The sequence below is a fragment of the Giraffa tippelskirchi genome, chromosome 8 (genome assembly GCF_054371585.1).
Source record: "Giraffa tippelskirchi isolate mGirTip1 chromosome 8, T2T-mGirTip1v1.2.pri, whole genome shotgun sequence".
NCBI classification, from domain to species: domain Eukaryota; kingdom Metazoa; phylum Chordata; class Mammalia; order Artiodactyla; family Giraffidae; genus Giraffa; species Giraffa tippelskirchi.
Genome location: NC_137282.1, coordinates 155,621,061 through 155,642,756, shown reverse-complemented (window position 1 = coordinate 155,642,756; position 21,696 = coordinate 155,621,061). Strand labels below are relative to the sequence as shown.

General features: G+C 44.3%; 2 protein-coding genes across 4 annotated transcripts in view; both read left to right on the top strand.

The window, feature by feature from the left end:
• The first annotated feature begins 9,299 nt into the window (after positions 1–9,299).
• The window catches only part of CD83 (CD83 molecule), a 176,498-nt gene continuing 164,101 nt past the window's right edge, over positions 9,300–21,696 (top strand). The window contains exon 1 of the mRNA XM_081522206.1: positions 9,300–14,529. Coding sequence (XP_081378332.1) covers positions 14,280–14,529 — 250 coding nt within the window. The 5' untranslated portion in view covers positions 9,300–14,279. The remainder of the gene's footprint in view (positions 14,530–21,696) is intronic.
• The window catches only part of RNF182 (ring finger protein 182), a 48,187-nt gene continuing 40,846 nt past the window's right edge, over positions 14,356–21,696 (top strand). For 2 of the 3 annotated variants that reach the window (XM_081522209.1, XM_081522210.1), the window contains exon 1: positions 14,356–14,529. The gene's annotated coding sequence lies outside the window, so the exon portion shown is untranslated. The remainder of the gene's footprint in view (positions 14,530–21,696) is intronic. The other variant, XM_081522211.1, reaches the window with a different exon arrangement.

The following is a 21,696-nucleotide window of genomic DNA, read 5'->3' as shown; positions in this document are numbered from 1 at the left end:
TAGTCGCTCAGTCATGTCCGACTCTTTTTGAGTCCGTGGACTGTAGCCCCCCAGAATCTTCTGTGCATGGGATTCTCCAGGCAAGAATACTGAAGTTGGTTGCCATTTCTTCCTGCAGGGGATCTTTCCAACCCAGGGATTGAACCCAGGTCTCCAGCATTGTAGGCAGATTCTTTACCGTCTGAGCTTAACTGTAGACACAGAGGGAGGAAGGATACTGACCAAGGTTACTCAGCTTTCAAGAGGCTGAGTTAGAGACATGTGGGTAGAATGGGAGGCTCTGAATCTCTGCTCTTCATGGTAGATCTCGCTGTCTGTGAAAGGAAAGTCTTTGGGTATGATCACTTGGTAGGGTGAAACCCTTTCTCATATGCTGTGTGTGGTTAGTCGCTCAGTCCTGTCTGATTCTTTGCAACCCTATGGACTGTAGCCCGCCAGGCTCCTCTGTCCATGGGGATTCTCCAGGCAAGAATACTGGAGTGGGTTGTCACGCCTTCCTCCAGAGAATCTCCCCCAACCCAGGGGTCGAACCCAGGTCTCCCACATTGCAGAAGGATTCTTTACCATCTGAGCCACGAGGGAAGCCCATGAATACTGGAGTGAGTAGCCTATCCCTTCTCCAGGGGATCTTCCTGACCCAGGAATCAAACCCGGGTCTCCTGCATTACAGGTGGATTTTTTACCAGCTGAGCTAATATACAGGAAAAAAAAGGCACACTTAGGGTGCAGCTGCCACAGATGCCCCAGCTGGGGCTCTCCACTGAATCCCATCACCCAGACACAGAAGGCCTAGCAAGGACAAAGTCTGAGCCATCTGCATACACAGGAAGACAGTTTTTTCTTAAACTCTCTATTTATTACTTTTCAATCTAGGGGGAGAGGTAGATCAGACTGCATAGATGGTGTTGGAGGAGTATTAAATAGAAGAAAATGATGGAGCAGGCAATAAAATTGGTTGGGGATTTGGGAATTTATGAGAGAGGAAGTGAAATAATATGCAAGCATGTCCATGAAATAGTGCCTCATTTCATTATGTATTATCAGAGGATTTCAAGGCAACTAAATTTGCAGAGAGATCTTGCCTGAAGTTAGAGGGATTCTTTTTTATAGGAGAAACTCAGGTATTCCACATGCCACTTCTGCTTCACTGTTAAATCTAGTTAGGAAGAGGGTGGGTAGCAGCAGGCTATGGAGAAAGATGGGAGAGCAGGGATACACCTTAATATCCTATTAAGTGACTTAAAGGCGTGTGTGCTCAGTTGCTTCAGTCATGTTCGACTCATTGAGACCCAATGGACTGTAGCCCACCAGGCTCTTCTGTCCATTGGATTCTCCAGGCAAGAATACTGGAGTGGGTTGCCATGCCCTCTTCTAGGGTATCTTGCAGACCCAGGGATTGAACGCACATCTCTTACATCTCCTCCATTGGCAGGTGGATTCTTTACCTCTAGCACTACCTGGGAAGCCTGATTTAAAGGCAGAGGACCAATAAAACCTTCAGAATTAGCGTATGATCAAATTCACCATCACCATTCCTCCTGCTAGCTATCTTTCTCTTATTTACTAAACCAGCCTCCTAGAACAGACCTCCGACAGCTCTTAGGTTCCCCTGTCTCTTTACAATAAGGGCAGTCATCTGGCCCAAAGTCTTCTGAGTTTCCGCTGAGCCTGAACTATCTTTCTGTTCCCTGGCATTTTCGTCCTCCCTGAATTGTTCAACTGCTCTGTCTGGTCCATTGCTGTTTCTTGAAAGGTTCAAAGTGAAGCACAGCTTCAAAGAAGACTCTGATATTCTAGTCTTACATTGGAATTGTAACCTTGACGGCTTCCCTTGGGGGAATGTCTGTGTCTGTGGGCAATGTTAGATTGCAATGTGTTCAGAAGAATGTGGCAGTGAATGCGTGAATGCAGGACACAAAGAAAGAGCCACCCACGCAAAAATAAAGAAAATAAATTTGAGGTGAGACAGAACCACCAAGAAAGAAAGGCTAGCAGGAAGTGTCCTGGGAAGCAGTGATAAGAGGTAAATGACAGCTGTAGTTGGACTAGCAGGAAGTGTCAAAGGTTAGGTGACTCAGTTTGAGTGAAAGCTCACAGTGACATACAGATAGAGAAGAATTTTCCCACAGGTTGAGATAAGCTTCCAGGCCCAGTAATTATACATAAGCCACTATTTAATTTAGCAATTGACGTGAAAAGAATAAATAGTGATAGTCTTTCAGCTTAATTCAAGTAAACATAAGATAAATGTTTTCAGTAACCCTGTATAAAAATACCCAGGACAATAAATCAAACTATAGCTTAAATCGGGAAGACAGTCTTGGTCTTTTAGATTCTGTTCTTTATCATCATCCTGTTTGATGATGCCGATAACAACAATAAAAATAACAGTGGGTTATTATTAATATTTGATTTGGAGTAATGGGAAGTCCTTTCACTCTTATTAGTACTGATGGATTATCCACAAAAAATACCTTCTTGATATTGAACTAGATGAAGAGCCATGTATAGCACTTGGCAGATAAAGTGGGCTGCCTACTTGATAACCATGCCCCCTTTTTCTTGCTCTCAGAACCCATTTCTTTTTTTATCTGACAAGGGTGCCCAGCTCCTGCAAATGATGTCATTGGCCTACACCAATCATGGCTTCAGGATTTCTCTTTAACAAGTGATTGGCCTAGGAATGAACATGTGACCCAATTCAGTCCACCAACACAAGCTACTGAAGAATTCTGGGGAAAATGTTCCTCTCTGATGAAAAGGAGCAGCAGGGTGAGAAAGGCCTTTTGTCACACCCTATTTTTTCCTGTTTGGATGTGGTTGTGTAAAGACAACCACAGCAGGGTCATTTGGGTCATTTGGGGACCCTGCTAATTACTGGGAGAGGAGAGCAAGGAGACAGCAACAGTCCTATCCTTTGCTGATGTTAGAACTACCTTCCTGTAGGACTGCCTTCCTTTAGATGTCTTGTTTGATGAAATAAACACAATTATTTAGACTACTTTTATTAAAACATTTTTTTTTTTTTGACCATGGCCCCATAGCATGTGGGATCTTGGCTCCCCGACCAGGGATCTAACCTGTGCCCCTTGCATTGGAAGTGTGGAGTCTTAGCTGCTGGACCGCCAGAGTAGTCCCAGGACGACTTTTAATCAGTTATTTCCTTCCTGTTAGTTGAAGGTGTCTTACCTGCTCTGAGTTGCTGTGGTCTGAATGCTTGTGCACCTCTCCTACCCCCCACCCCCCCGCCCCGCCAAATTCTTACATTGAAACCTTCTGCCCCCATGTGAAGGTATTAGGAGGTGGGGCCTTTGGGAGATGCTGAGATCATGACGGTGAAACCTTCATGAATGGGATTGGTGCTCTTATAAAAGAGACCCCAGAGATAGCCCTTCTCCTTCTGCCATGTGAGGTTAGAGCAAAGAGATGGTTATCTATGAACTGGGGAGTGGGCCCTCACCAAGAGGAATCTGCTGGCACCTTGATCTTGAACTTTTCAGCTTCCAGAACTACAAGAAACACATGTTTGTTGTTGAAGCCACTCAGCATATGGTATTTTTGTTATAGCAGCCCAAAAGGACTTAGATACAGGTACTGTGATCATTGAACATTTTGCCGCCGCAAACGTGCAAACAGTCAAGATGAACATCTGGGGTGTATGCCGCTAGTTTGTCTCAGTGTCCCCTGAGACTGAGCTGTCTTTCTGCTCCCTGGCATTTCAAGCACTTTAATCATCCGATTTTGCACATACGCATTTCAGTTTTTACAAATAAAGTCCCTGAAGAGAAAACAAAACCAAATTAAAAGTTTGCCTAAGCAAATTGATCCTATAAAATCCTTTTGGAGTAAAAGCTGACAAAACAAATGTGTTGCTAGCGCTAGGATGTTCTGGGCTGTTAAGCAGGGCAAAGGTCCAAGATGGAAAAAACCTCCAACAAAGGAGACCACATGAGTAATTAGGGACGCAGGAAGGGAAGCTCAGATTGCAGTGCCAAAGCTGGGCTTCTGTGCCAGTAAGAGCCCCTTCAGGGCAGGGGATTAGTTGATTTCCAGGCCACGTTTTACAAATGGGCACCTCTTCAGTTTGCCTTCGCCCCAAACCCCCAACAGCCAACCACCACCTCCTGCACAAAACAGAAAAATGAAGCAAATCCTCGATGGGCACTCTTGTCTGACAACTAAACACAGCGCCACATGAAGTTACACCTGGGCTGGGAGTTCTACGTCGGATCAAGTACTTACATCATTAAATCAACAAACTGCCAGCAAGGGCAAGACACTAGGCTAGGGAGAGAGAAGCCATGCTAGGGACTATGAGGGATTCAAAGAGAAGGCACACACTTTGTGGTTTGGGCGTTTTTATTCCTGACATATGCAAATATCGGGCTTCCCTGGTGGCTTAGTGGTACAGAATCCTCCTGCCAATGCAGGAGATGTGGGTTTGATCCCTGGATTGGGAAGATGCTCTGGAGAAGGAAATGTCAATCCACTCCAGTATTCTTGCCTGGGAAATCCCATGGACAGAGGAGCCTGGTGGGCTACAGTCTATGGGGCTGCAAAAGAGTAGGACATGACTTAGCGACTGAGCATGTGCGCACACACACACACACACACACACACACACACACACACACACACACACACACACACGAATACCACTCTAGCACAACATGAAAGGTGATTAGCTCTGTAAGAGAGATGTGAGGTCATGGGCTCTGGGAACTACTAGGTGAGTCCATCCCACCAAAAGGATGAGAAATTGCTTCAGTGAAGTGTGGGCATTTGAAGTCAGCATTGAAGGGTGGAGAAAGTTGGAGAAAAGGGCACTTTAAGCTGAATCAACCTGTCACTACAGAAGGACAGTATGTTTTAGTTCAGCGGCGGCATGAAGACAAAGTAGTAGGCATTACAGTGGGGAAGGTGAGTTAGTGCCAGGGCACAGAGAGTGAAAGAGCTGGGCAAGGATGTCTTTCTGTAGACAATATAGACAATTATAGAGTGTTCAGGAGCAGAGCATGGCATGTTCAAAGCACTGCTTTAGGAAGATGGAGCCAGAAACGATGAGTCCGATGATGAATGATGGTAAGGGGAGACTGATGATCATGTGACCAGTTAAAAAGCTAGTAGGATATTTCAGATAAAAATACAGTAAAGTCCTTACTACAATTATGAGAATGAAAGCGAGCAGGAGGGTGGGTTTGAAATTTAAATAAGAAAATGGAATTGACGGGATGTGGCAAATCGCCAGAAAGCAGAGGAAAAAGTTTACCCCTGGTTTCCTCTCTAATGCTTCTGAGAGGACAGGGTACCTCCCAGGCAACAGGTTTTGTTTTCATGAAAATCAAACTGTTCTAATGAATGTCTTTCCTATTAAATGAGTTAACTGAAGCCCCTTGTGATGCCGTGATCCCCGTCAGCCTACACAACAGGCAGCTTAGGAGGATTCCTGGCTCGCCGCCTTTCTCTGGCAAGCCGTCATTGAGGAGAGTGACAATGGCGCTGGTCTTGGCGACCCTGGGTATCCATCCATGGGAACCTGGACCGGGACCAGCCGGCCTCTTAACTTCCAATGCACTTCATTATTAATCACACGCGGCTTTAATATTTGCTCAGCTCTTTTGAAGGCAGTCTCATGGAGAATGTCAAACAGCATTCAAGAAAGGATGTGTGTGTGTGTATGTGTGTGTGGTCACCTAGAAAGTAAAGTCCCAGCTCTCCAGCTTGAAAGAACAAGGGTCCCCCTGAGGCTTGTTAGTATTGAGAGTCACCAGGAGGTGGGAAAAATCCATGAGGGAACAGAGGGTCTGTGAGTTCCTGCTCACCAGGCCAGACTTTTTCCAGGACTAGATTTTACTGTCTTGGGCTTTATTTACTAAAGAAAATGATCTTTCCTTACAAAAGTTCATACAGTCTGGTCTTTGCTACTGCCTCAGTATCATTTCTGTCACTGGCCCTTAAACACCCTGAATTCTGGCCACACTGAATCAAGGGCTCAGAACTTGATACCCTGGCTCAGCATCTTCAGAGCCTTACATCTGCTGTTTCCTCTACCTGGAATGACCTCCTTCCTTCATTATCTCAAGATAATGGGAAACTTACCTCCTCGGTGGCTGTCAGTACCTGAAGCCTGATCTGCAGATGCTACAGAAGGCTCACCACCTGTGCTACCGTTGCGCTCAGTCGCATCTGACTCTTTGGGACCCCATGCCCTGGCGCCTGCCAGACTCCTCTGTCCATGGGATTTTCCCAGGCAAGGAGACAAGAGCAGGTTGCTATGGTGGGTTGTTATTTCCTGCTTCAGGGAATCTTCCCAACCCAGGGATGGAAACCTAGTGTCTTGTGTCTCCTGCATTGGCAGGCAGGTTCTTTACCACTAGAGCCACCTGGGAATCTCCTGTGCTACCATTACTGAGACTCTTATCTGCCCTCTGTACACTGCCTTCCCTCACAGCTGGGCGGCCCCTTCTTCATCCCTGGATCCCTGGCCTTGCTCAGAGATTGCACATGGAAGGAATAAATCCTTTGAATTAGCAAATATTTATCAGCAGTAAGACAGGCCAGTGTCTTACTTAGTGGAGTATTCTTCCCTTGATGTATCTGTCCTAATTTTTTTCAAAAAAAGCTGTGGCTTTTCTTTTTATTAGAGGTTGATCTTTTTGGCACCTTTCCTGGTCTTTGTCCAGCCCCTCTACTGATTTAGATTTCTATGTGTATTCTGGTACAGCCCTTTTGTTGGTAAGGTCAAGAAGTCACTCAAATAAGATCAAGGAAAAGAAAAGATTATTAGGAGGACATGGCATTTTTACAGCAGCCAAGGGTAGAAAGCAATTTATGGCTGGATCTCTGTGAACTAGAACCTGGAATTAGGAAGCCAGCCAGATCAGAACCGACTCATCAGGTATTCAGTGAGTGTCTGGCGATGCCAGGTGTTGTTCTAGGGGTGGAGAGTGGTCAGCCTGAGAGGGCCAGGCAAGTCCCTGTGGTCTGGAAGCTTGCATTCTAGAGGCAGAGGTGATGGGCGACACACATGTGAATGGATGACAATTTTAGAAGATGGTGTTTTGAAAATATTACAAGAGGATGATGATATGATAATGAGAAACGGGGTGTTCTTGCAGATTGGTGGGGAAAGTCGTCTTTGAGTGGGTGATGTTTCAGTGGGTGGCCGAAAGACACGAGGGAGGGAGATCTGGGCAAGGAACTCAGACAGGAATGTACTTGATGTATTCAGACAACAGAAAACAAGCCCATGAGGCTTTAGGTCTCTTAGCGGGTCACACAGCTCTGGTGTCTGTTTCTTTCTTTGCAGTTGCTTGTCCTCCTCCGGCCCTGGGATGAACATGGCGGTCAGCATTGGTTGTGCATCATATATCCCAGCTTTGTCCACTTCCACCCACTCATCCCCCTCTCTTCTTTCAAGAGAGAGAATCTAACTGGCTCAGGTGACCTCCCTCAGCACAGAACTTTTCACGGCAGGCCAGAAACCTAGAAGGCATTCTTGGCCCAGTCCTCTCCTCCATGACCTGGAGGAAATCTTCTGAAGAGGTTTCTGTTCTTCCTCCAAAATGCCTCTTTAATCTTTTTACTTTCCTCCATTTCATCTACTACCACCCACCCAGTCCAACACAATATCATCTGCCACTTGATCTACTAAACTGATACACATGTGAGTTTCCCTGTTTTCATCTTGCTCACCACAAAGCCATTCTCCATCAACCAGTTCAGTTCAGTTCAGTTGCTCAGTCATGTCTGACTCTTTGCAACCCCATGAATCGCAGCACGCCAGGCCTCCCTGTCCATCACCAACTCCCGGAGTTTACCCAAACCCATGTCCATAGAGTTGGTGATGCCATCCAACCATCTCATCCTCTGTCGTCCCCTTCTCCTCCTGTCCCCAATCCTTCCCAGCATTAGGGTCTTTTCCAATGAGTCAACTCTTTGCATGAGGTGGCCAAAGGATTGGAGTTTCAGCTTCAACATCAGTCCTTCCAATGAACATCCAGGACTGATCTCCTTTAGGGTGGACTGGTTGGATCTCCTTGCAGTCCAAGGGACTCTCAAGAGTCTTCTCCAACACCACAGTTCAAAAGCATCAATTCTTTGGCGCTCAGCTTTCTTCACCGTCCAACTCTCACATCCATACATGACTACTGGAAAAACCATAGCCTTGGCTAGATGGACCTTTGTTGGCAAAGTAATGTCTCTGCTTTTAAATATGCTATCTAGGTTGGTCATAACCTTCCTTCCAAGGAGTAAGCGTCTTTTCATTTCATGGCTGCAATCACCATCAGCAGTGATTCTGGAGCCCAGAAAAATAAAGTCTGACACTGTTTCCACTGTTTCCCCAACTATTTGCCATGAAATGATGGGACCAGATGCCATGATCTTAGTTTTCTGAACGTTGAGCTTTAAGCCAGCTTTTTCACTCTCCTCTTTCACTTTCATCAAGAGGCTCTTTAGTTCTTCTTCACTTTCTGCTATAAGGGTGGTGTCATCTGCATCTCTGAGGTTATTGATATTTCTCCCGGCAATCTTGATTCCAGCTTGTGTTTCTTCCAGCTCAGCGTTTCTCATGATGTACTCTGCATAGAAGTTAAATAAGCAGGGTGACAATATACAGCCTTGATGTACTCCTTTTCCTATTTGGAACCAGTCTGTTGTTCCATGTCCAGTTCTAACTGTTGCTTCCTGACCTGCATACAGGTTTCTCAAGAGGCAGGTCAGGTGGTCTGGTATTCCATCTCTTTCAGAATTTTCCACAGTTTATTGTGATCCACACAGTCAAAGGCTTTGGCATAGTCATTAAAGCAGAAATAGATGTTTTTCTGGAACTCTCTTGCTTTTTCAGTGATCCAGTGGATGTTGGCAATTTGATCTCTGGTTCCTCTGCCTTTTCTAAAACCAGCTTGAACATCTGGAAGTTCACGGTTCCAGAGTGATGTTCAAAAAATTGCTAATTGGGGAGATAGCCTCGTTGACAGTTAGAAGCTGAAGGGTGGCTTTTTTAAGACTCTATCTCCTGTTGGGAAATTTGATACACCTCCGGGTTCTCTGGCCTGTCTGGTTCTGGGAATAGTATGGAGGCAGAAACATGGAGAACCACACTTGCCACCCACTATTTTGGAACTCACAGTCAGCTCACTCTTGTTAGTCTAACCTTGATCTTCTTCCCTGTTCTAATAACTGCTCTTCCCCTCCGTGAGTGCCCTCACATCGGCCCTCACTTCCTTCGTGGACAACTCACGGGTACTGCCATTAGTAGCCACTCACTATGGTGGTGTCACGGGGAGATCTTGCTTTGCCCACTAGAATAGATTCTTTCCTGGAGCTGCTCCTGTACCTGATGTTGCCTAATTTAGCAAATAAAGATAGAGGACACCCGGTTAGATTTGAACTTCAGATAAACACATCAAAATGTTTTAATATCGGTTTAGTTCAGTTCAGTTGCTCAGTCGTGCCCGACTCTTTGAGACCCCATGGACTGCAGCACGCCAGGCCTCCCTGTCCATCACCAGCTCCCGGAGTTTACCCAAACTCATGTCCATCTAGTCGGTGATACTGTCCAACCATCTCATCCTCTGTCATCCCCTTCTCCTCCCACCTTCAGTCTTTCCCAACATCAGGGTCTTTTCAAATGAGTCAGTTCTTTGCATCAGGTGGCCAAAGTATCGGAGTTTTAGCTTCAGCATCAGTCCTTCCAATGAATCTTCAGGACTGGTTTCCTTTAAGATGGACTGGTTGGATCTCCTTGCTGTCCAAGGGACTCTCAAGAATCTTCTCCAACACCACAGTTCAAAAGCATCAATTCTACGGCGCTCAGCTTTCTTGATAGTCCAGCTCTCACATCCATACATGACCACTGGAAAAACCATAGCCTTGACTAGACAGACCTTCGTTGGCAAAGTAATGTCTCTGCCTTTTAATATGCTCTCTAGGCTGGTCATAATTTTCCTTCCAAGGAGTAAAGTATCGGATGTCCCCCAAATTTCGTGTCCTGTATTTGGTCACTCTATCCTGCCCTTTGCCTGGAGTCCTCCCACCCTACTGAGCAGAGTTTGTCTCTCTCACCTCTGCTTGAGCTGCCCCGTCTGGCCACAGTAAACAAGCCTACATGTGGGTACTTCCGGTCGTCTGTGCCTGTCTAGCAGAGCAAGGTAAGCTCTCAGAGTGATGGTGAGGTGTCAGTGGAAGGGTGCCGAGCCATCTTTCCTTCCCTGTGTTGTGTTGCTCATCCATGGAGAGCCTGTCTGGTCACAATATCCATGGCTTTGATGGCACAGAGTTCTTCGTTTATAATGTTCAAAAGACTTAGTCACAAAGAAGGCCTTTCAAATCGTTTTGCTATTATAATGATGTGTACAGCACGTGGTTTCCTTTTGACACAAATTCTAGTCTTTCACTTCAAAAGTGTTACAGCATTAGAGTTGCACAGAACCTTTGATCAATGAGCTTTACTGAACGATCTAATTCAGACTTAGGAAATCCTTTGCTGGCAACAAGAGCAGCCTTCAGCACCTTTGTTTTATAGGCAAGGAAACGAGAAACGAATCATTTCCAGTCTGCTGAGAGCTATGTCAGGGATCAATAAGTAAATGACCTATGAATTTAAAACATCATGTTGAACTGGTTAATATTCTGACACACTTTTTGCCACTGGAATGAGATAAACTATGAATGTGTGGAAAGTCTGACACCAGGGAACCCTGAAAAGAAGTGTGGGCCTCTATTAATGACTCAAGAAAAGGAAGCAACATCTTTATACTGTCTGAAAATGACATTTTTGAACACAGCCCCAAATTAATTGATTTAAAACTAAACTTACTTAAACCAGATTAAAGCACATCAGAAGTTAACTTTAATGGGATCTGGTCGATATCAAATTACACTTTTGGCTGAGATATCATGTGGAATCTCTCCAGAGGGGGCTCTTGGCAAAGAACTGCCATGTATTTTTTGTTTAACTCTCTGTTTCCCTGCCATTTTCCCCACTGGCACAGAATATGTATATATTTTTAATTGGGCTGCACAATGCACACCAGGGGCTAAGAAATGATAAAATAGACAGTACTTCTCAATCCTATCTACTTTTGCCTGTATCCTCCAGGATTTTTACAGGATACATTTCTCTAATTAGCAGCCAATTTCTCACACTGAGGTTGATATGTCAGATAGCTCAGTAAATACATCGCTACTTTCAGTTACTGACAATATTTTTCTTAACACATGCATAAAGAGCGAGGTAATTTCAAAATTCATTTTATCTTTGTGGAATGGATTGCAATGAAAAATTAGTCCTCCTATAAGCAGTTATGGATCTGTTTGGCATTTGATGGGTTTCCCTGGTGGCTCAGATGATTAAGAATCTGCCTGCAGTGTGGGACACCCAAGTTCAATCCCTGTATTAGGAAGATCCCCTGGAGAAGGGAATGGCTACCCACTCTAATATTCTTGCCTGGAGAATTCCATGGACAGAAAAGCCTGGCGAGCTACAGTTCATGGGGTCGTAAAGAGTTGGATGTGACTAAGCGACTAACACCTTCACTTTGGCATTGGTAGGAAAGCTGACTAGAGCCATTTGGGGATCCATAGCCTTTTGTCAACCAACACTTTACACAAAATGCTCATTTCAAGCTGGGTGACATTCCTGTTGCTTGCTGGATTTTTTTATGTCTCCAAGAGATTTCCAGTGATGAAGGAATTGATGCACAGAGCTCATTTCAAGTTAGGTGACATTCTTGTCATTTGGCTGGATTTTTCTTTCTCTAAGAGATTCATTCTGATGAAGGAATTGAGAATGTTAATTGAGCATCTCTTGGAGACTCCAAAACAAATACGACTGATGATGTAACTGAAAATGTTTATTTATTTTTAAATGGATTAAAATATCTCCTTGATTTTGATAGTAATTTTATAACCAGTTCAGGGGTGAGGAGAGTTAAATTTCATGTCTCAGTCACAGTGCCAATCAGCTTACTTAAAGGAAGATGAAAAGGTTTGTTATGACTAACCAGACAAATTTAGACTAACGAGAAGTGAAGATTAATAGAATAAGTGACAGATCTGACAAAGTATAATAAAAATAATAGTTAAAATTCATTCAGCATTCTATATGATCAGACATCGTAATTAGAGTTTTTCACACATTCATTTATTTCATTCTCAGAATAACTCAATGAGGTAAGTACTATTATGGGGCCCATTTAACAAATGTGGAAACTGAGGACCAGATGTATTAAACCGCTTGCCTGGGTCATGTAGCTGGTACACAGTAGAGCTGGGATTCAGGCCCAGGTGACTGAACTTTAGTGCTTGGGGTAAAATCTTTCTAAAATCTAAACAAATGAGCTACTTTTATCTCTAACATTTGTCTATGTTTAACATTTTCAATAAGTAAAAAAATATTTAACATAAATTGTTGTATTATGACACATATATGAAAACGTTAATGTGATAATTATATCTTCTTTTAACTAAAAGTTAACTTTGGATTTCCTGCTGATTTTTAGCATAAACACTAGTTTGAAAACAGAGCAGTCCAATATGCCATTTACATAATTTAAAATTTTTTTGTAAGCGTGTTAAAGTGAAAAGAAACTGTACTGATTTTATTAATATATTTTATTTGACCCCATATATTAAAAATGTGATCAGTATAAGGATTATTAATGAGATATTATACTCTTTTGGGGTTATTGTTCCAAGTGTTTGGAATCTGGTGAGCATTTTGCACCTACTGAACATGTCAGTTTGGACTGCATTGTATTACGTGGTATGAGTGTGACAAACTTATTTTCCTGATGAACAGACAAGTAGTTTCAATTTTTTGCTAACAAATAATTGCTGGAATGCACATCCTTGTAAATCTATCATTGTACACTTGTTTATTTCCGCATGACAAATTTCTGAGAACTGAGCTAGCCAGGAGAAAGGGATGTACATTTAAAATTTTGACAAATACTGTCAGACTGCTTAACAGCCTGTGAGAAGACCTTGTCTCTGGACCTCGTCTGGAAGCACCAATGTTCCCAGTACAGGAAAGCGGCCAGTTGTTCTGAGGAACAGACTGTTTCTATTCACCCTAAAATGAATCTTCTATTTTCATTAATTAAAATGTGTGGCTTCCATTGGTAATAACCTTGTTTTGCTTTATGACTTCTCAGATAGGGAGCAAATCCAGAAAACATCAGCTACCCTGGGGTTTTATTATGTTATTGACATTCCTTTGGTGATTTACAAGTGCCAGAAAATAAATGCCACGTTCCCCGGGGTCTAAATGAAGACATTGTAGGTCCTGGGTTCAACCACTGATCTTTCAAGAAAACATAGGATGGGGTGATGACTCACCCCGGTGGTAGCTGTCCTCCAGCTCTGTCCTTCAGAGGAAGTATTACTGTGATTGTGCTGGTACTTTTCCCTCCCTCTCCAAGAATTTCCTTAGGAGAGGATGCCTACCATGTGCCAAGGTCAGCCTCACCCTTTTATCTTCCCCGGAGCTCCATGACCTGCAGTGCACGGCTCCGGGGCTTGGCAAAGAGAGAGAGCGAGCCCGCGCTCAAGGTAGTCGCTTAGCGGTCACGGCCAGTAGCCGAGCAGTAGCAGAAGCAGAGATTCACAAGGGCAGCCTCCAAGTTGTGTTTTAGCGTTAGGTTACAAGTGTATCCAGTGTTTACAAAAACAAACAAACAAAACAAAACCCAAAAAACACGAAGCCCCCTCCTCTCTTCTCTGTTACTGGAGCCCCCCAGGAGACATACGGATTTGGGTGGAGCGAGCCCAGACCCGTTGAGGCGCAGCTCGGTCAGGGCGGGAGGCGGCGGGGCGCAGGAGCCTCTTGGCAGCGCCGGGCTTCTGCGGCAGCTCGCAACAGATGCACCGGGACCAGTTGCTCCATACTTTCTCAGTTTGCACCGCTTTCTCCTCTCTTCAGTGAATTTCCATGTTGAGGGCACAGCGCCAGAGAGGAGAAAGGTGGGGGGGTGGTGGTGATGGTGGTGGTGGTGGGTGGTGGTGGTGGGCTTTGGGAATGTCCAGTGTGCGCAAAGCCAAACAGGGTACCTACGGGGATGCCAATAGGCATCGGGCCCGGGTGGGCTCCGCTCGCCCCCTCTTGCCCTCTTGCTGGGGCCAGACTAACGCTTTGGGCCCTTGAGAGAGGGGCGTGCGCGGTGGTGGCGGCTCCTTGGGGGAGGGGGGGTGTTGGTGGAGGGTAGTGGTGGTGGTCCTTGTCCCCTCGGAGCAGCCAGCCTGGGAAGGGGAAGGGCGGGGGTCCCGGACCCCGGATGCCCCGCGGTCCCCGCTGGGCCCGGGATGGGGGCCCGCTCCCACCGGCGGTTGCCATGGTGACGCAGGGTCGGCGGCTCCGCGCGGTGGAAACAAAGCCGCCCGCCCGCTCCTCGCCCGAGCTCCTCCTCCGCCGGCGCCTCCCTCCCCTCCCGGGCGCCGCCGCCGCCGGAGCGGCTCCCGGGCCCGCGCCGCCCGCCGCCGCCGCCGCCGCTCACATACCCGCTGCCGCGGCCGCCCGCGGGTCAGGTGAGGCGAGCGGGCCCTCCGCCCAGGGGGTGGGGGGGGCTCGGGCCGGGCGCCGGGGATGGGGACGGGGGGCGTCCGCCCGCCGCAGGGAGCGGGTCGCCGGGGAGGGATGCGCCCCCGCCGGACACGATCTCTCCGCCGGGCCGCCCCGCAATCCCGGACGGCGCCCCAGGGCGCGGCGGCGGGCGGCAAACTTCGCGGCGGGCACGCCAGACGGACCCGGCCTGTCCCGGTTCCGCTCGACCGCGTGCGGGTCGCTAGGGTGCCCGGAGCCGGCGGGGTGCGCGGGGCGAGGCCGTGCGGAGAGGCGGGGGTGGTACCTGTCTACGTTATCCGTCCTTCTCTGTCTCTTTTGGAGTGTTATCGAGGCTTTTGTGGCCGGGGGGGGGGGGACAAAAAGATATGAAAATATTTCCCTCTGGGACTTTGATGTTGCCGAGTTGATCCTCTTTGAGGGAGGGATGATGCTAGGGGTCGCCAAGGGAACAAATGAGACTTTTTTTTTTTTTTTTTTAACAATCTCTGAAAAGTGAGCCCAGGTTTCCAGTCCTGGGACGGGAGCATTTTGAGGTGCTTTTGAAGTTCCTTGGGCTTTTGAACATCAGCACCTTTATCTTTGGAATGGGTGCTGGCACCTGTAACTAAACGGGAGAGGTAGCCTGGGATTCCCTCCGGCAATGCGAGAGTTAACAGGACCAGTACTTTTGTAGATTAGATGCTTGGCACCCATGTCAGCGCTGTTGTTTCTGGAAGGTTGTGTGTTCGTGCTTTAAGGAACTGGAAATGCCTTTTTTTTGTTTCTGTATGTGAGGAAGCAAACCAAAGCATCTCTGAGGGCAGGTATCTGGGCGGTGTTTGCGTCTGTTTATGAGTGTGGTGAGAGGGTTACCATCCAGTTGCCAAGGGCATAGGGTTACTGGATGGAGACCCGCTCAAGTTATGGGTAGTCTCCTTTCTCAACGGGCCCCAACCTTGCCATCATTTCGTAATATTTAGTTTGTAGCAGACATAGAGTAGATTAAAAATAGAATTGTGAAGACTTGTTTTATGGCTACTTAGATATCATCTTTAGATGTACTCATGTGAAAGAAGACAGTTTTCATTTTTAGAAATAAGCTGATCAGTGCAGAAGGAAATAAGGTATTTGTTAATTTTTTTTGAAATAGGGAATAACTGGAAGATAATTCAACTTATTGAATTGTATACCCAACTTAGCAAAATAATCATTAAGTTGGAAGAGGTCAGAGAACATTTTATGGAAAGCAAGAAATTGTATTTTTGCTTAAAGGTAGTTAATGAGAAGAAACCCTTGGCACTGATCATTTTGAATTGCAGTTAAGTTGATTAGAATTATGGATATTAAAGCTACTTGAGGTGTCAGACATAAAGTGATTATCTGATACTTCTCTCTTTTGGGATTTCAACACCTGTTAGCTGGCTGATTACTCGGTTTCTGAGACTGTTGATATTTGCTAGTAATTTTAAGTGATGTCACTTCATTAGAAGATTTTATTGGAAACTAAAGAATTGAGTTGCAGCAACAATTTGCAGATTATTTCACAATTGGTTTTGTTATTAAACCGAATCTTAACCTGTAGAGTGATTCACAGACACTCCGCAATGATGGTAGTGAAATGGTACATTGATTAAAATGAAGTTGATCTGTTTTCAGAAGATATCCAGGAGAAGAAGAATAATCATTTTTTCATTTAAGCATGAAAGGCAACTAGGATGAACATTGAAGCCTTGTCCTATTCTATAGACAGAATATCGCTTCATGTTTTGTACCAAAAATAACTAGTTTTGTGTTCTTTCTGAGACACCAACAGTACAGTGTTATTCACATCTTTGATAGCAAATCCAACATTCAAGTGCAAGGATTCTGGACCTGCTTTTCAGCTACATGGGCCCCTCACTATGAGTTCTAGTCTGTGGTCCTTAGTTTGGATTCTGAAGATTGGAGATAGCCAGTGTTAATTCAGCACAATGATAACTCGTGTTTTGCCTTTGCTACTAGCTCACCCAAGGCACAGGATTCAATATAGTTTGGCATCTTTAAAGCTGGATCACTTTCTGCCAAGAAAATAAAGTCAGTAAACATGTTGAAGCTGAAACTCCAATACTTTGGCCACCTCATGCGAAGAGTTGACTCATTGGAAAAGACCCTAATGCTGGGAAGGATTGGAGGCGGGAGGAGAAGGGGACGACAGAGAATGAGATGGTTGGATGGCATAACCGACTCGATGGACATGAGTTTGGGTAGACTGCGGGAGTTGGTGATGGACAGAGAGGCCTGGCGTGCTGCAATTCATGGGGTCGCAAAGAGTCGGACACAACTGAGCGACTGAACTGAACTGAACTGAACTGAAACATCAGAAATAAACAGGCATGTATTGCAAGCACAGCTTTGTCCTAGTGGTTTATTTACACAAGTTCTGAAACAAGAAATGAAGCTTTTGTCAGTGAAGTGAAAACCAATAAATTGGCATGTTTATATATGTTATTAGCATCAAGAGGTATGTGCATAACCAAATAATGAAAGCCAAAAAAAAAAAAAAGAAAATGCTGTGGTATCTATAGAACCCCCTTAGGAAATGCAGAAGGGAGCGTGCTGTGGGTCCATGGTGGAGATTGGCCACCTGGTGGAAGCAGGGAACAGCCCGCAGAGCATCCTTAGGTGTAATATACCAGTTGTCACTCTGGCTCATTCACAGTAGTAGAAAGCTTTTGCATTTCTAAGCTTCAGAGCCTTAAAATTAGAAAAGTCTTAATTTTGTAAAATTATTTTATAATTTTGTAACATCATAATTTTATAGTCTTAATTTAATAATTAAAATAAAGCCCTGGTCCTAACTTTTGGTATATGTTGTAAAATTTGGTCTGATAATTATAACTACAGCCTGCAGAATTCTGTAACTTGACTTAGCGAGCATGTCCAAAGAGATAAAAGGAGTCAAGAAATGTTCTCATTTAAGTCAGGTTAACATTGTTCTTGTGCCACTGAAAGTCATATTTTTAGCCGTATGAGCCTGCATGGGCAGCGTTAGGCCACTGAAGGCTTTGTTGGCTGCTTCTGGGTCAGTGTTCTCTAGCAATTTCTAGCTCTGTGATAACATGATGACCGGTTGGTAATTTAGCGTCTCATACAATGTGCTGTAGCATTTGTAAAAGTGTATTTGTGAAAAAGATGATAGTTTTTTAAAACATGATTTCTTCATTGCCAAAACACTTGGATTTGGATTTGTGGCTAGGGAGAATAATGTTAGCCCCGGGACTTCAAGGAAAAAATGCTGTAAATGTAAGGTATTGTCAGCTGACCTGCTGTCTGTGATGAGTATTGATTGTAACCACTGTGCTGAGAAAAGGCATGGGAAACCCATGCTGGTGGTGATAGGAAGGGGCGTTTTGTGCTATGGACAATTAGTAGAGATTGATGGAGGCTGAGAAACTTTTGTGGGCGTGTATTTCATTTTTTTCCTGCTCTCAGTTAAAATGAGGATAAGATCTCTTAAGCTATTTTGTAAACCACTTTACAAAATGGGAAATGCATGTATTTATTCAGTCTGGCACAGAATCGGAGTGTTATAAACATAGTTTGAGATCAACGATTGATTTCCATATGTGCCAGTTCTCTGTAGCAATTATATAGAATAGTTTCGGACATCAGTCAGCAAATGTTTATCAGCTGATTCCTTTTCTTTATTCCATATTGCTTGATAAAGTCATCTGAGATCTTACAGTTGAGGAATTACTTGTTTTCCAACTATTACGATTATTCTTATTATATGTGTAACTCATTATTCATATACCTAATACCCAAATACTCTATGTTAGCCTTCCTTTTCTTATGGGGAAAAGTTACCAGTTAATTCTTTAATGCTTTGTAAGTAATTTTATATCCTCCAGGGCTTTTAGAAAATATAATTTGGTTAATTTGTTTTTCAACCAGAATATTAGAAAACTTAGTTTATAATGTTGTGTATTAAAAAACTCATAATTCATGTTGTAATCTTTTTTTTTTCTTTTTAAGCTTTTTTATTTTACGTTGGAGTATAGCTGATTGACAATGTTGTGAGAGTTTCAGGTGGATAGCAAAGGGACTCAGCCATACATATACATGTGTCCATTCTCTCCCAAACTCCCCTCCTATCCAGGCCATGTTATAATCCTTAATTTCACATTTTGGACATGGACAGAGGTCGTGTGGTGGATAGGAAAATGTGGAATCCTTTTAGGTAATCAAGTGCTATTTTCCCTAACTGCCTAGATCTAGATCTCTGCTTCTTTACCTCTTCTTTACCTCATAACCAGTTGAAGTGAAAGCCAAAGAATCTCGAGGTGGAGGGTTCAGTGAGTTAAAAAGTATTGTTGTTGTTCAGTTGCTAAGTCGTGTCTGACTCTCTGCAACCTCATGGACTGCTGCACACCAGGCTTCCCTGTCCGTCGTTATCTCCTGGAGTTTGCTCAGATTCATGTCCAATCCAACCATCTCATCCTCTGTCACCCCCTTCTCCTCCTGCCCTCATCTTTCCCAGCATCAGGGTCTTTTCCAGTGAGTCACATCAGGTGGCCAAAGTATTGGAGCTTCAGCTTCAGCATCAATCCTTCCAGTGAATATTCAAAATTGATTTCCTTTAGGATTGAGTTGTTTGATCTCCTTGCTGTCCAAGGGACTTGAGATTAATATATGCTGAGACCTTTCAGGGCTTGGGGTGAAGGGGAGGAAAAAGGTGGATGGCACAGATCATCTCTTCAGCACCTTGTGGTCCAGAATCCTAAAGCAATTTCCCAACGAGTGTTTACATGGTTTCCAGAGACTGGTGACTCCTACAGCAGAGAGGCTGTTCTGGTCACTTACCCCCACTTTTCCTCCCCACTGAGTAAAAAGTGACTCCCCCTGAACTGGGATGTAAGCGCACTTTGAATATTATAAACCACAAGTTAGCACATAAGAATTAAGATTTTCCACATGATCATATTGTATAATTGGTCAGGAAAAGTGAAGTCGCTCAGTCGTGTCTGATTCTTTGCGACCCCATGGATTGTAGCCCGCCAGGCTCTTTTCCAGGCAAGAGAACTGGAGTTGATTGCCATTTCCTTCTCCAGGGGATCTTCCTGACCCAGGGATCAAACCCGGGTCTCCCACATTGCTGGCAGACGCTTTACCATCTGAGCCACCGGAGAAGCCCATAATTGGTCAGGAAGACCAGTTAAATAGCCAAGACAGTAATGGAGCTATAAAAGGAAACTGTGGGTTTGTCCCACGTATTTGGGGCGTTTAAATGAGAAGTTGTTTCTCTGAGTATCAGTCTATTGTGAACCATCTTTCCTCTATTACAATCGTAGCCGTTCAAGGAAGACATGGCGTTTTACACAATTTTTTTACTATGTGTTGTGGCAGGCATACTTCAATTGAAGAACAGATGATTACTCAAACTCTTGAATTGTAAATCTCTAATGAAAGGTTTCTGTGTGGTCTCATCTGGCATTTTGTCTTGTTTCATACGGGCTCCTCAGACCCTGGTTAGCATGATTGCAGTTCCATCTTCTTTCTATCAGTCAGACCCTTGCAAGTGCTTCTTAATGGCCAAGCACTGTTCTGAATACTTCACAAATGTAATCTATTTAATCTTCTTAAGAACTCTGTGAAGTAGATACTACTATGCTCCCCATTTTAAGAAGGAGGAAACTGATGTGATCTTTCTGTTATATTAATCTAAAAGTACAGAAGCTTCCCAGGTGGCTCAGCGGTACAGAATCCTCCTGCCAATGCAGGAGACACAGGAGACAAGGGTTCGACCCCTGGGTTGGGAAGATCCCCTGGACGAGGAAATGGCAACCTACTCCAGTATTCTTGTCTAGAGAATTCCATGGACAGAGGAGCCTGGTGGGCTACAGTCTATGGGGTCATAAGAGTCGGACATGACTGAGTACACACAAGCACGCAGGCAAAATGTACCAGAATCCTGGCTTCTTTATGTCAAGGAATGCAGCAAACTTTGCTTTTTAATTAACTGATATCAAATGTAGAAATAAAGGTGCCAGTTGTAATGGTACTTTGGTTTTTTCCCCCTTATTTTAATAAAAAGGAACAAAACCTAATGCCAGAATTATTTCTTCAAGAATAAAGCAAGAAAATCAAAACCACAATGAGGTATCATTTCACACCAGTCAGAATGGCTGCTATCCAAAAGTCTACAAGCAATAAATGCTGGAGAGGGTGTGGAGAAAAGGGAACCCTCTTACACTGTTGGTGGGAATGCAAACTAGTACAGCCACTATGGAGAACAGTGTGGAGATTCCTTAAAAAACTGGGAATAGAACTGCCATATGACCCAGCAATCCCACTGCTGGGCATATACACCGAGGAAACCAGAATTGAAAGAGACGCGTGTACCCCAATGTTCATCGCAGCACTGTTTACAATAGCCAGGACATGGAAGCAACCTAGATGTCCATCAGCAGACGAATGGATAAGGAAGCTGTGGTACATATACACAATGGAATATTACTCAGCCATTAAAAAAAATACATTTGAATCGGTTCTACTGAGATGGATGAAACTGGAGCCCATTATACAGAGTGAAGTAAGCCAGAAAGAAAAACAACAATACAGTATACTAATGTATATATATGGAATTTGAAAGATGGTAACGATAACCCTATATGCGAGACAGAATAAGAGACACAGATGCATAGAACAATTTTATGGACTCTGAGGGAGAAGGTGAGGGTAGGACGTTCTGGGAGAATAGCATTGAAACATGTATATTGTCATGTGTGAAACAGAACACCATTCCATGTTCGATGCATGAGACAAGGGCTCAGGGCCGGGGCAGTGGAATGACCCAGAGGGATGGGATGGGGAGGGAGGTGGGTGGGGGGTCCAGGAAGGGCAACACATGTAAACCCATGGCTGATTCATGTCAATGTATGGCAAAAACTATTACAATATTGTAAAGTAATTAGCCCCCAACTAAAATAAATAAATTTATAAAATAATAATAAAAAAAATGTTGAAAGAAAAAAAAAAAGAATAAAGCAAGAATTATTTCTTCAGAGCATATTGTGACATATGTCAGTATTTTCTTTACTTAAAAACTAGAACAGATTAATTTATGGAAAAGATACTTCCGAAGATAGTTGTTTTTTCGCTTATTATTTGTA